The 18,478-nt window shown below is 40.9% G+C and overlaps 1 protein-coding gene across 7 annotated transcripts in view; it reads left to right on the top strand.

Moving 5' to 3' along the window:
• Nucleotides 1-18,478, top strand: part of RYR3 (ryanodine receptor 3) — a 1,082,755-nt gene that overhangs the window by 1,024,582 nt on the left and 39,695 nt on the right. For all 7 annotated transcript variants that reach the window (XM_073608696.1, XM_073608694.1, XM_073608691.1 and 4 more), the window contains 2 exons: nt 2,683-2,725; nt 18,149-18,276. In XM_073608696.1, the coding sequence (XP_073464797.1) occupies nt 2,683-2,725; nt 18,149-18,276 (171 nt within the window). The remainder of the gene's footprint in view (nt 1-2,682; nt 2,726-18,148; nt 18,277-18,478) is intronic.

The following is an 18,478-nucleotide window of genomic DNA, read 5'->3' as shown; positions in this document are numbered from 1 at the left end:
TTTAAATTAGACTTGGGAAACTTAACATTAATAAATCACCGGGACTGGATGGCTTGCATCCAAGGGTACTTAGGGAACTCAGTCAAGTAATTGCCAGACCATTGTTCCTAATTTCTACTAATGCCCTGTACACACGGTCGGATTTTCCGATGGCAAAAGTGCGATCGGATTATGTTGTCGGAAATTCCGTTCGTGTGTGGGCTCCATCGGACTTTTTCCGTCGGAATTTCCGAAACACAAAGTTTAAGAGTAGGATATAAAATGTTCCGACAACAAAATCCGATCATTTAAATTCCGATTGTGTGTACACAAATCCGACGCACAAAGTGCCACGCATGCTCAGAATAAATTAAGAGACGAAAGCTATTGGCTACTGCCCCGTTTATAGTCCCGTACGTGTTTTACGTCACCGCGTTCAGAACGATCGGATTTTCTGACAACTTTGTGTGACCATGTGTATGCAAGACAAGTTTGAACCAACATCCGTCGGAAAAAATCTGATGGATTTTGTTGTCGGAATGTCCGATCAATGTCCGATCATGTGTACAGGGCATAACAGTCTACTGACTGGAATGGTACCAGCTGATTGGAGAAAAGCCAATGTAGCACCAATATTTTAAAAAGGGCCCAAAATATATCCCTGGGAATTACAGACCAGTTAGCCTAACATCAAGAGTATGCAAGCTCTTGGAGGGGATGATAAGGGACTATATACAAGATTTTAGTAATGAGAATGTTATCATAGCAGTAATCAGCATGGATTCATGAAGAATCGTTCTTGCCAAACCAATCTATTAACCTTCTATGAGGAGATGAGTTGCCATCTAGATAAAGGAAGGCCCGTAGACGTTGTGTATCTGGATTTTGCAAAAGCATTTGACACAGTTCCCCATAAATGTTTACTGTATAAAATAAGGTCTGTTGGCATGGACCACAGGGTGAGTACATGAATTGAAAACTGGCTACAAGGGTGAGTTTAGAGGGTGGTGATAAATGGGAAGAACTCGGAATGGTCAGGGGTGGGTAGTGGGGCCCCCCAGGGTTCTGTGCTGGGACCAATCTTATTTATTTTGTTCATAAATGACCTGGAGGATGGGATAAAAAGTCCAATCTCTGTATTTGCAGATGATACTAAGCTAAGCAGGGCAATAACTTCTCCGCAGGATGTGGAAACCTTGCAAAAAGATCTGAACAAATTAATGGGGTGGGCAACTACATGGCAAATGAGGTTTAATGTAGAAAAATGTAAAATAATGCATTTGGGTGGCAAAAATATGAATGCAATCTATACACTGGGGGGAGAACCTCTGGGGAATCTAGGATGGAAAAGGACCTGGGGGTCCTAGTAAATGATAGGCTCAGCAATGCCAAGCTTCTGCTAACAAAGCAAACAGAATATTGCATGCATTAAAAAGGGGATCAACTCCAAAGATAAAATGATAATTCTCCCGCTCTACAAGACTCTGGTCTGGCCGCACCTAGAGTGTGCTGTCCAGTTCTGGGCACCAATCCTCAGCAAGGATGTACTGGAAATGGAGCGAGTACCAAGAAGGGCAACAAAGCTAATAAAGAGTCTGGAGGATATTTGTTATGAGGAAAGGTTGCGAACACTGAACTTATTCTCTCTGTAGAAGAGACGCTTGAGAGGGGATATGATTTCAATTTATAAATACCGTACTGGTGACCTCACAATAGGGATAAAACTTTTCTGCGGAAGGGAGTTTAACAAGACACGTGGCCACTCATTAAAATTAAAAGAAAAGAAGTTAAACCTTAAACTACATAGAGGGTTCTTTACTGTAAGAGCAGCAAGGATGTGGAATTCATCAGCGTCGGCTCGCCTTTTGACCACTAAGTATGAACAACGATTGGTCTCCTCACCCAAGTAGTCCCATCCCCCCACAATTAGAATCACTCCCTAGGTAACATAGTTAACCCCTTGATCGCCCCCTACTCTTAACCCCTTCCCTGCCAGTTACATTTACACAGTAATCAGTGCATTTTATAGCACTGATCGCTGCATAAATGCCAGTGGTGCCAAAAATGTGTCAGAAGTGTCCGCCATAAACTGTCCGCCATAATGTTGCGGTCCAGATAAAAATCGCTGATCACCACCATTACTGGTAAAAAATAAATAAATTAAAATGCCATAAATCTATCCCCTATTTTGTAGACGCTATAACTTTTGCGCAAACCAATCAATATACGCTTATTGTGATTTTTATTACCAAAAATATGTAGAAGAATACATATCGGCCTAAACTGAGGAAAAAATTTGCTTTTTAAAAAAAAAAATGGGGATATTTATTAAAGCAAAAAGTACAAAATATTGTGTTTTTTTTCAAAATTGTCGCTCTTTTTTTGTTTGTAGCGCAAAAAAAAAAAAAAACACACAGAAATGATCAAATACCACCAAAAGAAAGCTCTATTTGGGGGAAAAAAAGGACGCAAATTTTGTTGGGGTACAACGTTGCACAACTGCGCAATTGTCAGTTAAAGTGACGCAGTGCCATATCATAAAAATTGGCCTGGTCATTGAGCAGCCAAATCTTCCGGGGCTGAAGTGGTTAACTGTAGCAATCCCTCTGTTTTTGTCATTTAAATGAAGATCACGTGAAGCTTTTTAATATTGTTTATGGTGTTGCTGTTGATTTGAATGTGACTTTTTTATTCTGTTTTTAGGTCTTTCCCTAATAACTACTGGGATAAGTTTGTTAAGAGGAAGGTAAGCCCTTTGTTTCCTGTGTGTATAGTTACTGTGAATGTCATACAATGCATTATTTGTTTATATAGTTCAGTGGGAATTAAATGTTAAATATAGTACATGGAACACAATTGACATTAAATCTAAAAAAGATTTAATACATTAAGTACAAAACAACTGCAACTCATTTTTGTTTTTAACCATTTTAAAGACAGACACACACAGAAAAAAAGGTGTTTCAAGGGACAAGACCCTCTTCTTCAGAGCAACTTGATTCTCTAAAGAAGAGGGTACGTCCCTAGAAACACATTAGCTGGCGAGTCTCTGTGATGCCAGGGTTTTGGTGATGCTCATCCTCATTTAGGACAACCTTGCCACTTGGGTCTGGTCTATATTGCTGTCTTAGCTTCAGGCCATTGTGGGTATGCACTTTTTACTTTCTCCTTTTCCAATAAAGTTTTATCTGGTACTGCACTAGGCATTCGTACCCTTTTGTTTTTTTAGTATGTTTGCTTTCAATATTTCCCTGTCTGAAGAGGGCAGCATTGGTGCAGCTTACCATTCTGTGACAAGAATTGATATTTGAATGGTCTAAAGTTTTTCTGGTCCTCACAAAGTCCTTATGGTGTAATTTGGAAATATATCTGTGTTTGTTAACCACTTTGAAGACCAGCATTTTAAATCCCTTGTCTGTCCAGCCATTTTTCAGCACTGTGGTACATTAATAGGCAATTACTGGGACATGCAGTGCTATTCTCTGTTGTTTATTTTGTTTTTTTAGACAGACAGAGCTTACTTTTGAAGGTATTTAATCACTCTTGGGTTTACATTTTACTATATAAAGGAATAAAGACTGAACATAAAAAATAGTTTTCTTCATTTTCTATTTCTAAAGCTTAGCAAATGAAAAAAAAATGTATTTATGCGTTTAGACCAAAATGTATTCTGCTACTTTTCTGTGTTAAAAAAAAATATAAAATAGAATGTACAAACATATTGTATAGGCATACTTACAATTGCATCCCAAAACATTATTATACTAATCCCAAGTATGAGGATACCACATGTGTGAGACTTTTTTTTTTTACAGCCCAACTGTATACATAGGCCCAAAGGGCTTTCAAAGGGCACACATAACACTTCCCATTTCTTGACTCTACCTATTACTCTATATTTTTGGGGCTTTTGAGTACTGGGGCAGTAGAAACATCCAAAATTGACCACATTTTGGAAAACAACCACCCCAAGGTATTTAGGAGGCATAGTGAGTTTTTGAATATTTTCTTTTTATGCCAAAAGTTTTGGAAAATGTGGAAAAAAGTAAGATATTTCTAACACATAGTAGGGGAATATTTAGAATTACATACAAAAATACATTCTGCTACTGTAGTGTGGGGATACTACATATGTGAGACTTTTCCAGAGCCTAGCTGCATAGAGGACCCTGCCCAAAATTCAATGGGATCTCAAGGGGCATAAGTTACGCATCTAATTTTCTGACTACCTATCACATTTTTGGAGGCCCTGGAGTACCAGGGCATTAGAAAAACTCACAAAATTATTAAGTTTTATAATTGTTTATTTTGCCACAAGTTTTTTGAAAAATGAAAAATGACAATTTATTTTTATTTTTTTACACAAAGATGTCAATAATAGGATATTTTTAACACACAGCATGGGTTTACTTAGAGTTATACCTCAAAACACATCCTGCTTCTCCCGAGTATGGCGATACCACTTGTGTGGCACTTTTTCACAGCCTAGCCGCATGGAGAGGCCAAAAATCCAAGGAGCACCATTAGGTTTTCAAGTTGCAAAAATTATGCATCTAATTTCTAAACTACCTTTTACATTTTTTGGAGGCAATGAAGCACCAGTACAGTAGAAACATCCACAAAATTACCACATTTTGGAAAACAAACACCCAAAAGCATTTTTAAAAGGCATAGTGAATCTTTTCAATATTTCATTTTTTTGCCACAGGTTTTTGGAAAATGAAGAAAGGAAAAGATTTTTCATAGAGATATCATGTGTAAAACTTTTTTGCAGCCTAGTTGCATAGATAGGCCAAAAATCCAATATGCCCCTTTCAAGGGACATTAAAGGAATCGGGATTACTGGCAATGAATCGTTGGGCAAACTGGTTAGATTGCTCCACAATAAATTTTCTGTTTCCACCTGAAATTCTGGTTGGACTGCAAATGGGGGATGATGGGCACTGCTGTATTAGGGGGTCAACACCAAGAAAGTGTCTCTGAGACACTATTGTGGACCCTAATTCTTTGTGGCTGATGTAAGATCCCACTACGTGTGCCTGCCACTTCACCCGGATATACTGCACTGCCAGCGCTTGGCTGCTGCAGTTCTGTTGGATGTTCAGTGCTTGGTGACATAGTACACCTGACTGTTTTACCAGGAACCCCTTTATCCTCTGAATCTAAGAAGGCAATTAATGATCTCCCGCAGAGGATCCCCAGTGACGCGTGTACAGCCTTTCTCTTTTATATGATCCCATTTCCTTCCGTCTGACAGATGAGAGTTCTGTAAGCACAAATCAGATTTCTGGAGACCGTGGTTCGTGATCCTGTTTCCTTTTCCTTGTCAAAAGAAGTTTATTGAGTATACAATGTTATAAAGATACATAAAGTAAGTTTAGAAGGATCTATAAAGTAAGCTCATTGTTTTACAGTAGGGTTTATATAGGTAAATATCATGAAATTTAAAATATTAAACATTGCGTTCACGTAAACCTAAATTAAAGATATATATCATTTCCTTAGTTACTTTTGTAGGTATTTAAATGATTTATACCTACTATACATATTGTTTACAAGTAGAGTGTATATAGGTCAAATACATTCTGATAATGAGCTTTAATCGTAAGGTGGAGAAAAGGAAAGAGAAAGAAGAAAAAGGGTTGAAAGGTAGAGGTATGGTCCACAAGGTTGTCCCGCTCGTCAGTTTATTATTCTTTTTAGTTGTCTTTGAAGCCTTAGAATGGGTGTCTCTGTAAGTCATTTAATCTGTTACCATGGCAACAGGACAGAGTCATTGAAGTTTGACAGGAACTGTTGTTTTATCCAAGGATGCCAAAGTTTTTCAAATTTTGGAATTTGATTTTGATCGATGGCTAGATCCTGTTTCCTTTTCATGCTCATGCGACTCACCACCGATGGCGAGTGGGTCCACATCTTCTGGAAAGAGTACCTACCCCTTCTTTTGGTGACGGATGCACAATTCTGGATGTTGCTTCTTCAGATGGGTGTCTACCACCGTTTTCATCACGCAGACTTTTTTCCCCACTCCATCACACTTATATAGTGTGTTGCGAGTTTATTCCAACACGGATGTTGGTGGACTTATGTTTATGACTGCACTTTGTTGCCTAGTTTTGTGGTCAACATCATTTATTCAACGTTTATGTTTTTCTCACATGCATTTTTGTGTTGATGTTTATTTCACATGTATCTATATTGGGCATACCAATTGATGTCATTATTCATCAGCGTTCATTCACACATTATTAGTACCTATTCATTTTGGGTATATTTATTTTATCTAAAATAATTCTAAAGAAAAAATTTGCGCTAGGTGTGCAAACAATTATTATGTGAATATAACAACCTGTGAAGGAATATCCTGCAGCTAAGCACTATAACCTTGATAAGGGGCACTGCTAAATAAATATAAAAAGAAGTGCAGCGCTGGCAAATTTGTCAGCGGTTGGAATATCTGACATCTATATTTAGACTGGGAGGAAGCGGTATATGACGAAAGTACTGAAGCGGAGTGTGGGACGTTTCATTACAAGCAGGATGGAAGATTTTTCTCCAATAAACAAATTTCTAAAAGTAATGCCCATATCTGAACCTTTCTGAACTGACTGGACTGCTATCTGGAGGCTTATGGTGACTGTCTGCTGACACACATCTACCATCCCGGATGAGATCCATTCGTTGAGAAGACAACACCCCAAGCTGATGCTATTATGCCTCTGATTAGAGGCTGTCTGGTAAGCCTTTAATCTATTCAAGGTGATGGGCGTTCATCACGGTGACAGTCACGGATTTATTCATACAACAAAGTCACTTTAAATCTTTTTATGGACACTTTATTTGCTTATGCATTCTGAACTTTACCAAGACAGGTGGATGTGGTGGTGTTAACCACGCACATATCCCTATAGTGAGGCACTTTTTTCACTTACTTGTTTGAATAGTATGGACTTATTATATGATTTATTTTCACTGTTTATGGATCACATATAACAGATATTTACTTAATCAATTATCACTAATTTTGGGTTTTATATATATCCAGCGCTGCACTTCTTTTTATATATATTTATTTTATCTATCACTATTCACCTATCTAGGGTTGATGCACATTCAGTGTGTTCATATAATTTCAAACACACATATTGATTTAGTGCTGCACTTTTTTACTTACATTTCCACACAATTTGTCACATTGTAGTGTCAGCAGCTATCTTTCTCTTTTTTTGGTAGCACAGTAATTTCAACACATAATTAATGATTCAATGCTTTCACAAATTCATACTTCAAATGTGTGAGGTCTCCCTCATCAGTGATGCTCAGAATTTCTTAATTTCTTTCAAAGATTTTTATTTGTTCAATACAAAAACATGAAATACACTATTTCCAGTGAAGCAATGAAAAACCGTTGTGATTACATGTAAAACCAGATATCAAGAGTAAGACAATGAACCAGGGTTTGGCATTGTAATCCCTGACAAGCCCTCTCGCATTTTGTTTAGTGTAGCGGGATCTTTGGGGGAAGCACTCCCAGGCACCCCAAATGGGAACTTACTGTGCCCGGAGGCCTACCCCAACAATCCATGAAGAAGTGGTGAGCCTTGTGGAGGGTAGATAAGCACTAGAACCAAACCTTTGAGCTTAGTGAAAAGGACCACTTGTCATACTTTCATTTAGGTGACAAACCCGTGAGTTCACTTTGTATGTTGGGATGGACTATAGTGCAGGAGAAAAGGAAGGGAAAAGAGGAGAAAAGTTGGTCATGAGAAGAGAAAGGAAAAAGAGGAAGACAGGAAGGGAGAATTTAGCTAAACAATAGCAACTTTTTGTCAGACCTGGATTCCAAGTATGATGGAGATGCCCATGTGCAGGGCTCAAGGTTCCCAGATAGTTTCAAATGAGGATACCGTATCCGTTAAGATGCTAGTCAATTACTCCTGGGACATAATCCAAGAGATCTTATGTTTGGCTGCTAAGAAGGAGACCTTGGGTTGTTTCCATGCTTTGGCTATGGTCAGCTTGGCCCCTAGCAGCATAAAATGGATCAATTTGAAGTTGGCTTTGGAAGGTTCAAGTTCAGGAGAGCAATGGCTGGGGTTCTCAGGAGCTGGTAATTTGTCACTTTCTGGATCAAGGCGAACATCCTGTTCCAGAATTCTGGGACACTCCCACCAAATGTGGGCCATGGAGCCTATGAGTTGATAACCACGATAACACTGATTGTTTGCTGTGGGAAAAATGGTAGCTAGCTTTACGGGGGTGAGGTACCATCTGGTCATCACTTTAAGACTAGATTCAATTAAGGAGATATTCCTAATCCCCTTGAAGGATCTAGAAAAGGAGGTCAGCCACCTCTCTAAATCCCAATGAATTTGGTGGTCATTTTCCCAAGCCAATATATAAGGTGATTTGCAAGACAGGTGAGCAAGCGACTGGTAGATGATGGAGATTCCACCCCATTGATCCATGGCCTGTCCACACCATAGTTCATAAGGTGTGAATCTGGGAGGGGCAGGTTTCCCCTTTCAAATCTTTTGGAGAAAGTGTTGTATTTGTTGAAATCTGTAGTGCTCCGAGGTCAGAATTTCAAGGGAAATTGGCCCCGAACGAGTGAAGAAATGGCCAATGCGATACAACCCCCTGTCCAACCACCATTTAAAGGATTTAATGTCTTGACCGGGGATAAAGTCTGGATTGTGAAAGATATGTGCGAGGGGCCGACTATCAGAGGTCAGTGAGGTCTCAGATCTCATTTTGTCCCAGAGAGTCAGGGTTTGTGATAGGATGGGCGATAATATTGGGAGTGATCCTTGGAGGGGACCCATAGGAGATAATCTAAGGTGTAGGTGGGGACTGCCTGTCTCTCTGTTTGAACCCAGTCAGGTTTTTCGAGTCTGGAGTACACGGTGAATATTTGAGCTATTCTTGCAGCTTGAAAATACCATAACAGACATGGTAGACCCAACCCACCCCGTATGCTAGGTTGGAATAGGGTTTTTCGGGGTATCCTATGGCCTGAACCCCCCAGATGAATTTAGTGACTTTGCTTTGGAAAGATTTCAAATGATCTTTCCTTATGTTGATTGGGAGGGATCTAAATAGGTAAAGCAGTCTAGGGAGGAGCATAATTTTTATGGAATGTATTCTACCTAGCCAGGATAGCTCCCCCTTAGCCCAGTTTTTCAGGCCAGACTCTAGCTTCTGGTACATGGGAGGGAAGTTTGACGAGTACAAGTGTTCTATCTTTGCCGTGAGAATGATCCCTAAGTACTTAATAGAGGTGTCGCTCCACTCAAACTTGAAAGAGCGTTTCAATGCTGTAACTATTTCTGGTTTAAGAGAAATGTTTAGAGCGTGGGATTTAAAATTGTTTACCTGGAGGCTGGAGACAGCTGTAAAGTCATTAAATAGTTGGCAGAGATTGGGAAGGGTTGTAATCGGTGAAGTAATTAACAGAAGCATGTCGTTGGTGAATAATCTGCATTTATGGGTTTGAGAGCCGCTAGTTACCCCTTGGATCTTGGCGTTGGAGCGAATTGCGACCGGCCAAATTCCCAGCGCTCCATGAGGGTGAAAATATAAGGCCAGGCGACTGAGTCAAAAGCCTTATGTAAATCAAGGGAGAGTAGCATTCCTTCTTGTTTGGGGCCCTTATCCCAGCTAGATTGTAGTAGGGAAATTATGTGTATTGCCCTTCTGATTTGGTCCGACCCCTGTCTGCCAGGAATAAATCTCTTTTGGTCCTTGTGGACGTACTGACTTATGAAGGAAGCTAGGCAATTGGCAAGAATTTTGGGGGAGATGGGTCTATAGTTCCACACTTCTTCCTGTTTTTTTTCAGGCTTGGGTACTACTGTTATGTTAAGTGTTGAGTTGCGGGTCTAAAGGGTAGCCTAGGGTTTTTGCATAAAAAAATGTTGCCATATAGGGGGCGAGAGTACCGGCAAAGGCCTTGTAATAGGGTACTGAAAGACCGTCAGGTCCAGGAGCTGAACCCTTCTTAATTTCTTTTATAACCTCCAATATCTCCTCAACAGAAAAGGCTGCCTCTAACAAATTTTTGTGTTCGGTAGATAGTGTCGGTAAGGGAAGGTCCATCAGAATGTTATTGAGCCCTTGTCTATGGTGCTGTAGAGCTTAGTGTAGAAGTCATGGAAGGCTTCAAGTAATTTGTTTGGATTGGCTGTAGGGGGTTGTCCTGCTATTCTAATTTTGGGGAGGGTGTGAGCGCGATACCAAGGTGAAAGTTTAGACTCTAAGAGCCAATTTTGTCTTTCTGAGAGTAGAATTTGGCCCCACTCCAGCGAATGTGTTTCTCTGCTTTTGCCATGAGAGCTAGTTTAAGCTTTAACCTAGCTGCGTCTAACTGTTCTATTGAGGCCTTAGTTGGACATTTCTTTTGTGTAGTCTTTAGGGTTCTAATTTGATAATGTCCCTCTGTTGTTCTCTCTTGATTTGGGTCGCCAGTTGGATTATTTTGCCTCTGATGGTCACTTTGTGGGCTGCCCACAAAGTCTCTGGGGAAATATCGTCAACATCATTCAGTTTAAAGTATTCCTTTAGGGAGTTAATTTTTTTCATTTAGTCGCCAGTGCAGTCCCGATTGACCAGACTGTATCTTTGATGGTCGATTTTTGGGTGGATGGAATGAGACTTGGGGAAACTAGGATTTGGTCGATCCTGGCATATGTCTAGTGGGGGCAGGAATAGTTAGTATAGCCTCGTTTTGAGGGGTTCAGTTCCCTGCAAATGTCAACAAGGCCTTGTGAGTTAGGGAGTCTAGCTATTTTAAGACTCTCCTTAGTGGGGAGGCTCAACTGGGCCGTAATGGGTCTGGACCTATCTAGCCCCTGGTCAAAAGCGACGTTTGAGTCCCCTCCAAAGATGACCGTGCCCTCCAAGAGGGGGTTCAGGGTTTCAAAGAGAGACTGGAAGAATTTAGTCTGTCCCTTATTGGGGGCGTAGTAGGATACCATGGAGTATAACTGTCCCTCCACAGTTCCCTTTAGTAGGAGAAATCTTCCCTCCGGGTCCCTGTAGTCCGTGATTGGGAAAAATTTACTGTGCTTAGAGTATACGATTGCTACCCCCTTGGTCTTATTTGCTGCATTCACTAGCTAAAATGTTGGGTAATATGCTTGGAGCATAACGATGTCTAGTTTAAGAGAGTGGTAGTTTTCAAATGCTTTCCTCCGTTTCTGAGGGGAGTTTAGTCCCTGAGCATTATGTGTAGCTATCTTGAAATGTGTCCTTGTTGGGATTGAGTTAGCCATGAGAACAGAGGGGTGGAATGCTGTCAAAGCTACTCTCACTTACCTATTGCTATCTTCTTCTGTTTGAAATAGGTCTGAGTTTAAGGTGGGTTTCAACCTGGAGCTGGAACTGGGCACATGACACAACCTGTAGATTGGCTAGAAGATGAAGAAGAGTTAGAGATAGAGAGATAGAGGAAAATAGACAAAATAAGGAAAAGCGTCTTCTAGGAAGACCAATCGGGTATGGCATGGAACACTCCTGCCAAACTCCTACCAAAAAAAATCGGTTGCCTTGTAATGAGGGTCAACAGCCCATCCCACATAAACAGGGAGATTGCTACTATGGGATAGGTGGAGGCGCTAGGGGGTCATCCCGGACCCTGACTTCTATGTGAAACAGTAAAAGAAAATAAACACAACCAAAAATGTCATATCTATAGAACATGGGGAAAAAAGAAAAAAAAACAGGATCCCTAGGACCCCCTCTTGGGTGTTTCCCTCCCCTCCCCAGTTGGGGGGAGAGGGAGGGCCCCCTTAATGAGCGCAAAACGTGGTCAAGGCACTGAGACTGCCCGTTTAGGGCCCTGAATGCATGTAAAATTATTATCCCCCAGGCCACGGGAAAACCTGAATTCCCAGCGCCCCTGGAGCTTCGCTCGAGAGGGGCTTGGAAAGTTCCAGAGAAGAGCTCTGAACTTCTTGATAATTAGGGCCTTGGAGGTAGCATAATCATTGAAAACACTTAGGAGAACTTTTTAAGAGAATAAAGACACACTCATTGTCCTGTCCTGTAATTTACTTGTAACAAGCAACAGGAGGAAAATTTGGATTGCATAAAAGGGGGGAAAAACAATTTGGTCACATTATCAACAGGTAGAACCACTATCGTGGGAGAGGTGAACAATTGAGAGTAGGGTATATGTTGATTTAAGTTGCAGTCTTAAGGGGGCCTGCCATCTTTGGATCTCTTGGTCTTTCCTTTGTTCCAGACGGGGGAGACTGAGCTTGTTGGGGGGGGGACATTTGGCAGAGCCTACGGATGAGGTGGTAAAGTCCCTAGATGCTTTCTGCGAGATGAGCTTGAGGTTTAGGAAGAGCTTTTTTACCATCCAGCAAGTTTGAGAAAGAGTGTGTCTTGACCTTCAGTGTAAATTTCACAGCAAATGGAAGACCCATCGATATTTAATGTCCTGTTGTGAGAGGACTGTCAGGAGTGGTTTGAGAGCTCTCCGCTTTTGAATTGTTGAGGGAGAGAGATCTACAAACATTTGTATTTGATGGCCCTGGCATGTCACCTTTGGCTTGGAGTGTGCTTGTCGCATGACTTCTTTCTTTATGGCGTAGAAGTGTGGCTTCACGATTACATCCCTAGGGGATCCATCATTTCTGGGGGGGTCCCAGGGCCCTGTGAGCTCTGTCCAACTCCAGGCGGTGAGGAGGGGTATTGGGGATTAGATCTTTAATAAGCTCTTGGACTGCAGGGGAAATGTCCGTGATGGTCTCAGGAGGGTCCCAGATCCTGAAATGATAACTTCAGATATCTTCTGGACCTATTTTCCAAATCATCAATTCTGGAAAGGGCTGTTTCAAGCTGGTCCTGGAGGACCTGAATGTGGGCTAAATTCTGATTCTGAATACTGTTATGTCCAGTTTATTTTCTATGGCCTCCATTCTGGATCCTAGGTTTTGAAAATCAGATTTAATGTCCCTAGTGATTTTAGCCACCGTGTTGGCTAGCCCCCTCTCTAGGAGGTCAGAGAGCTTGAGGAATAGGTCCGCTGGTGGTGTAGTCGGGTCCTGGCCTGGGAAGCCTGGAGATGCGGTAGCAAGCACATGAGTTTGGAAAGGCCCGATCGGGGAATGCGTGTAGTCCTCCATGGAGCAGCCCAGCAACAACTCTGTGGAGGCTGGGGAGGGAGCCAGGGGGAGCTGGGTACTCCCATGGATCACCTAGGAGTAGGTGAGGGTTGATGGGGCTAAGACTTGTCTCTGATCCTGGGATCCCTCTGTGTAGGCCGCATGTGGCTGTGCTGCTGCTGTAATGGTCGCCATCTTTGTACACCCACCCCCGTGCTGATGTGTCGAAATAAGGACTGAGATCTCATCTGGTGGCCGGTCCAGACATTCAGGGGTGTGCACGGGGGTCTCAAGGGCTAGAGTGTCCTGGTGGAGACTGTCCTGGGTGGCTGTGAGTGGAGCTGTGTGCGCTGTAGGTCCAAGGTGATGCGGAGCTCTGGACTTAGATGGCCATCTTGGAGCTCCCGCTTATGCGCACTCTCGATGCTCAGAATTTAAAAGGCCTCCGCACTAGTGTACATTTATTGGACATTTTTTGCAGTATCTGTACCAATACTTGATGACACTGGTGCTGGTTGGTGATCTGGGTTCCCATATCGGCTAATGTTGGTACTAGATAACACTGTACTGATGTGGCTAGCAATCAAATTAATGGGGCTGGCTTATACTGGTGACACTGTACTGGTGTGGCAGTGATCAGGCTATGTTGTAGGCTTACACTGGCTCTGGTGACACTATACTGGTGTGGCTAGTGATCACAACACTGTTGATGGCTTACAAAGTTTCTAGTTGCATTATACACGTGTGACAGTGATCATGACACACATTCACACTAGCTCTGGTGACACTGCCACTGGTATGACAGAGATCAGACCACTGTGGCTGACTTAGAAGTGGCACTGGTAACACTGGCACTGGTGCGGCTAGTGATCAGTACACTGCTTCTGGCTACACTGGTTCTGGTGTGGCAAGTGATCAGGAATGCTGTTAATGGCTGCCTTGGTCTTGTGACAATGTTGCAGCAATCAGGAACACTGTTGCTGGTTTACATTTGTCTGATGACACTGGGACTGCTATGGCTAGAAAACAAAGACACTGTTGCTGACTAGTCTGGTGACACTGGGACTGGTGTGGCAGCAATCATGAATACTGGTCCTGGTTGCATTGGTCTGGCAACACTGGCACTGGTGTGGCGGCGATCAGGAACACTGTTGCTGACTGGTGGTGACACTGGGACTGGTGTGGCAAACGATCAGAAACACTGTTGCTGGCGTATACTGCTCTGGTGACACTGTTGCAGGTGTGGCTAATGAATAGGGACAATATGACTGGTTTACACTGGTCTGCTGACACTGCACTCATGTAGCTATCGATCACATGTGGCTAACTTGGTGCACTGTAAAAACACTGCTGCAATCACAGCTTGGAAATATTCTGTTTCCTCGCACAGCCTTTGTTTATATTTTTGATTGCTGTGATTGATCACAATGATCACATAGTACAGGGCCAATTTAATTGAGCTCAGACACTGTGATCACAGAGCGCGCTCATAGATGTATTAGAGGGTGCACATTAATACCGCAAAGGGAGCCTGTTTTTAAATGGCCTCTTGCCCTCAGGAAGCAGCATTCTGTCTATTTTATAAAGCAGCTGGACAGCAAATGGTTAAACAAGAATAAACAAAGGCAAAAAAATCTTCATTTGATCAAGCTGTAATGTTTCTGCTGTGTTTAAAAAAAAATGTGATTTGCAATCAGTATGTGCTTGTATCAGTTGATCCATAGTTGTGTACAATAATCAGATTGTTTATTTAGTAATTTTTAAAAGTCTTTAACTGAAAATATGACAATATGTGACAGAAGAAATTAATTAGCAAATATTGTAGAAAACTATGACTGAACTAAATTGCAGAGCTAAAATGTTCACATATTTTTAAGGTGCTCTGCTGTCAATAATCAATCTGAAAGCAGCATAACCTGCTCAGTACTTTACTGAGAAAAGCCATGCATTGTGGTTTCAGCTGTCTGTACAAATCCACATTTTAATCAGAGCATAATATCCACCAGCTAAGTTTCCATGGATATTAAGACTCGTGGAAGGATGTTAAGTCCCAGCTGAGCACTGGGTGATTTCAATGCAATGAAATGTTGTCTGCAACCATACCGCAATGTTACAACCTGTGAAAGGATGAAGGAAGATGAAAATTATACGAACGTTAGTTAAAATCCAATTATTAGATTGGGGGAGTATTTTCCTGATAGGGGGAGACTTGACTATTGTAGTCTTAAAAACTATATATATAGCTTAAGACCAGTGGCTGCCCAAAAAAGACAGAAACATTGGTATCCTGTTACCAAAAGAAAAGAAAATAATGTTGAGTTGTGGCATACCAAATAATGGCATTTAAAGCAAAAAATATGTCAACACTATAAAAACACAAATGTGTAACCTTCTCTGGCTGTGCGTTTACTTACCACAGTATGCCAGCCTGCAAGTAAACGCTTCAGTTCTGAAAGACATTAGCTTGGGTGATACTTCACTTACTTACTACTCACTTTTGCTATTGGGATCATGTACTTTGATGCTGCCATCTTTGATTTTTCCAGGGGTGAGTAATGTCATTAATTTCTTATGTAAAGCACCTCCCAAGGTAATGCCCTTCAGCACTGAAGACTGTACTTGCAGGTTGGGATGCTGTATTAAGTAAACCCACAGCCGAAGAAGATCACACATCAGCTTGCTCCTTTGTTGGCATTGCCCAGTCTGTTAGGACAAACATGAGATTTTTAAACACATAGAGGTCAAAAGGCTTTATTATAAATGCATCTGCCTGCTCATAAAAATAATACGACAATAAAAGGAAACGGAATAGAATATACAGCAATATAAGCAGTTTTCTAAACAAATTATTTCTATCCAGCCAAGTAATCTCTGTAGACAAGTTCAAACAGTCCCTAGATTCACACCCAATACATTTGACCAAAGTCTTTTCTTCATTATAAATGTTTGTGTGGATATCATTGCTTAGTAGTTAAACAATGACAAGAACAGTTTAGCCTGCAACACTATAGGGATGGCAGCTTCAAGAGACATCATAGCAAGAAGTGTGGTAAATGCACAGTTCTATAAAAAAAAAAAGTTTTTTCCTGTATTATTTAAAATAAATTAGATTTAGTATTTAAATTCAGTCCAGTAACTATGTTTTTGTGTCCAGAGAGAACAGTTTAATATAAATATTAACACTGTGCGTAAAGGTGAATATGTTTTATAAACCTCTCATACATAATATACATCAATTTATGAACTGTTGTTCTGTGAGACTAAGGCGTGTAAATGAAGGTCTGTTCTGTGCAAATGAAATTAATGTCAGCAATTAAAATATTTGTTCTGCACTAGCAAAAAATATTTAATTCTCCTCTTTACTAGAGTACTTCAAAATTATATTGCGCTAACATAGTGTCAGTTTTATTCTAACAGCTCTTCAGTAAATCCCTGGAGTTTTTCCATGTGGCGTGTTTTAAGCTAATAATGCATACATCGTTAATAAGCTTTTATCTCTCTTAGAGCTTCAATTCTGCACTGTTTACTGAGATGTATTGCATTTTAATTGTTTTGTCTTTTTTGTCATTGCAAAGAAACAATCTATATTTCTTCTAGCACACAGGAAATGATAGCATATAAGTGGATCTGTGCCACATGGGACAGATGTTCAGAAATAATTGTGTGATCATGGTTTATATTATTAGCCCATGGCAACTTTTAGCAACATACTTGTTAGAAGATGCAAAGCATTTTCTTTGTCCTTCAGTGTTCTTATAAATGTATTATGAGTTCATTACATATCAGTGTAAACACTAAACAAATGTACTACTTCGGTAAGCAATGAGAGTAGCTTAACATGGACGAAGAAGTTTGTGTCTTATTTAAATACCCAATGCAAAATCAAAACCTGCTATGGAGATCCATGTATTAATGCAGAAAACGTGCCACACACGCCATATTGTGTATAATATCTCATAGCAGACAGCGAATCCCAACCACAGCACTATCTGCCCTGAGTTTGCATTTTCTCCCTGTGTCTGGTAGGTTAATTGGTTGGATCCTGTCTAAATTTGCCCTTGTATGTATGAATGTGAGTTAGGGACCTTAGATTGTGAGCTCCTTGAGTGCAGGGACTGATGTAAATGTATAATATACTATATATATAAAGCGCTGCGTAAATTGATAGCACTATATAAGTACCTATAATAATAATAATAATAAATGATGACTAAGAGGTTAACATCTCTCCAGACAGTTTTGAGGTGCTGGATTTGATACTGTTGACTTAAACTAAGGATCGGTTCACACTGAGGCAGCACGACTTACAGCGTGACTGCCTCAGGCGACCAGGACATGACTCAGCGGCGACCTGCAAAACGACTTCTGTATAGAATGCAGACAATTAATGCAGTCAATGCAAGTCGGCCCCAAAGTCGTACAGGAACCTTTTTCCAAGTCGGAGCGACTTGCGTCGCTCCGATTAGAATGGTTCCATTGCAGAGAACGGGGCGCTACTTGTCAGGCGACTAGGTTGCCTGACAAGTCGTCCCAGTGTGAACCGGAGTTATAGCTGGACCCTGATGAGTCTTTTTTTTTTTTTTGATCAGCCAGTCGGCTGATCAAAAAAAAACAAAATAAAAACTAATTTCCCTATCCACACATTCAAGGTGGATGCGGGAATGCCATAGGTGGATCTAAATTTGGCCGGTCCCTGCTGAATTAGCTGAATTTCAATCCATCTATGGCCAGGTTAGCTTTGAAATATTCAGATTAGATCAATTTACCTATTGAAGAGCTGTGAGCATCTAGATAAACAGGGAGTAAACTTGTAAAGGTGAGGGTCTGCTGTCTCCCACTTTCTTGCTCTTGAATTACAAGGGAATGTACCATGTGCTGCCCATAACATAGTCCCTAACAGTGCATGATTTATAGCAATAGCTAACAGTGCAACCAGCTGCACTTTCTTGCCAAGTTTTTAATAAAAATGCAAAATACAATGTCTCTGATGCCAGTTTATAAGAAAATGCATCTTTGTTGTGGACTTTAATGTTTGTGAAATTGTTTTCTTTGCTTAGGTCATCAATAAATATGGAGACTTATATGGAGCAGATAGAATTGCTGAACTTCTTGGATTGGATAAAAATGCTCTGGATTTTAGCCCTGTAGAAAAGACAAAAATAGAGGAGGGATCACTTGTATCATGGTGTGTATAAAATATTTTTTTCTTGTAATAATTAGAAATGCCAGCTGTAATCAGCAAAATATCATAAACATGTTGAGTGCAGAATATTGCGCATAAATAGTGTTCCTCCTTTGGCACACAAATCTGTATTGCTCAAGTTCAGTGCGGTGGAGTCAGCAGAGCTCTTTACACATATCAGCTCTTGTCATTGCCAATGCAACTT

This window comes from Aquarana catesbeiana, linkage group LG13 (assembly GCF_042186555.1).
Source record: "Aquarana catesbeiana isolate 2022-GZ linkage group LG13, ASM4218655v1, whole genome shotgun sequence".
In the NCBI taxonomy this organism is placed as follows: Eukaryota; Metazoa; Chordata; class Amphibia; order Anura; family Ranidae; genus Aquarana; species Aquarana catesbeiana.
This window is presented reverse-complemented; position numbering and strand designations above follow the sequence as displayed.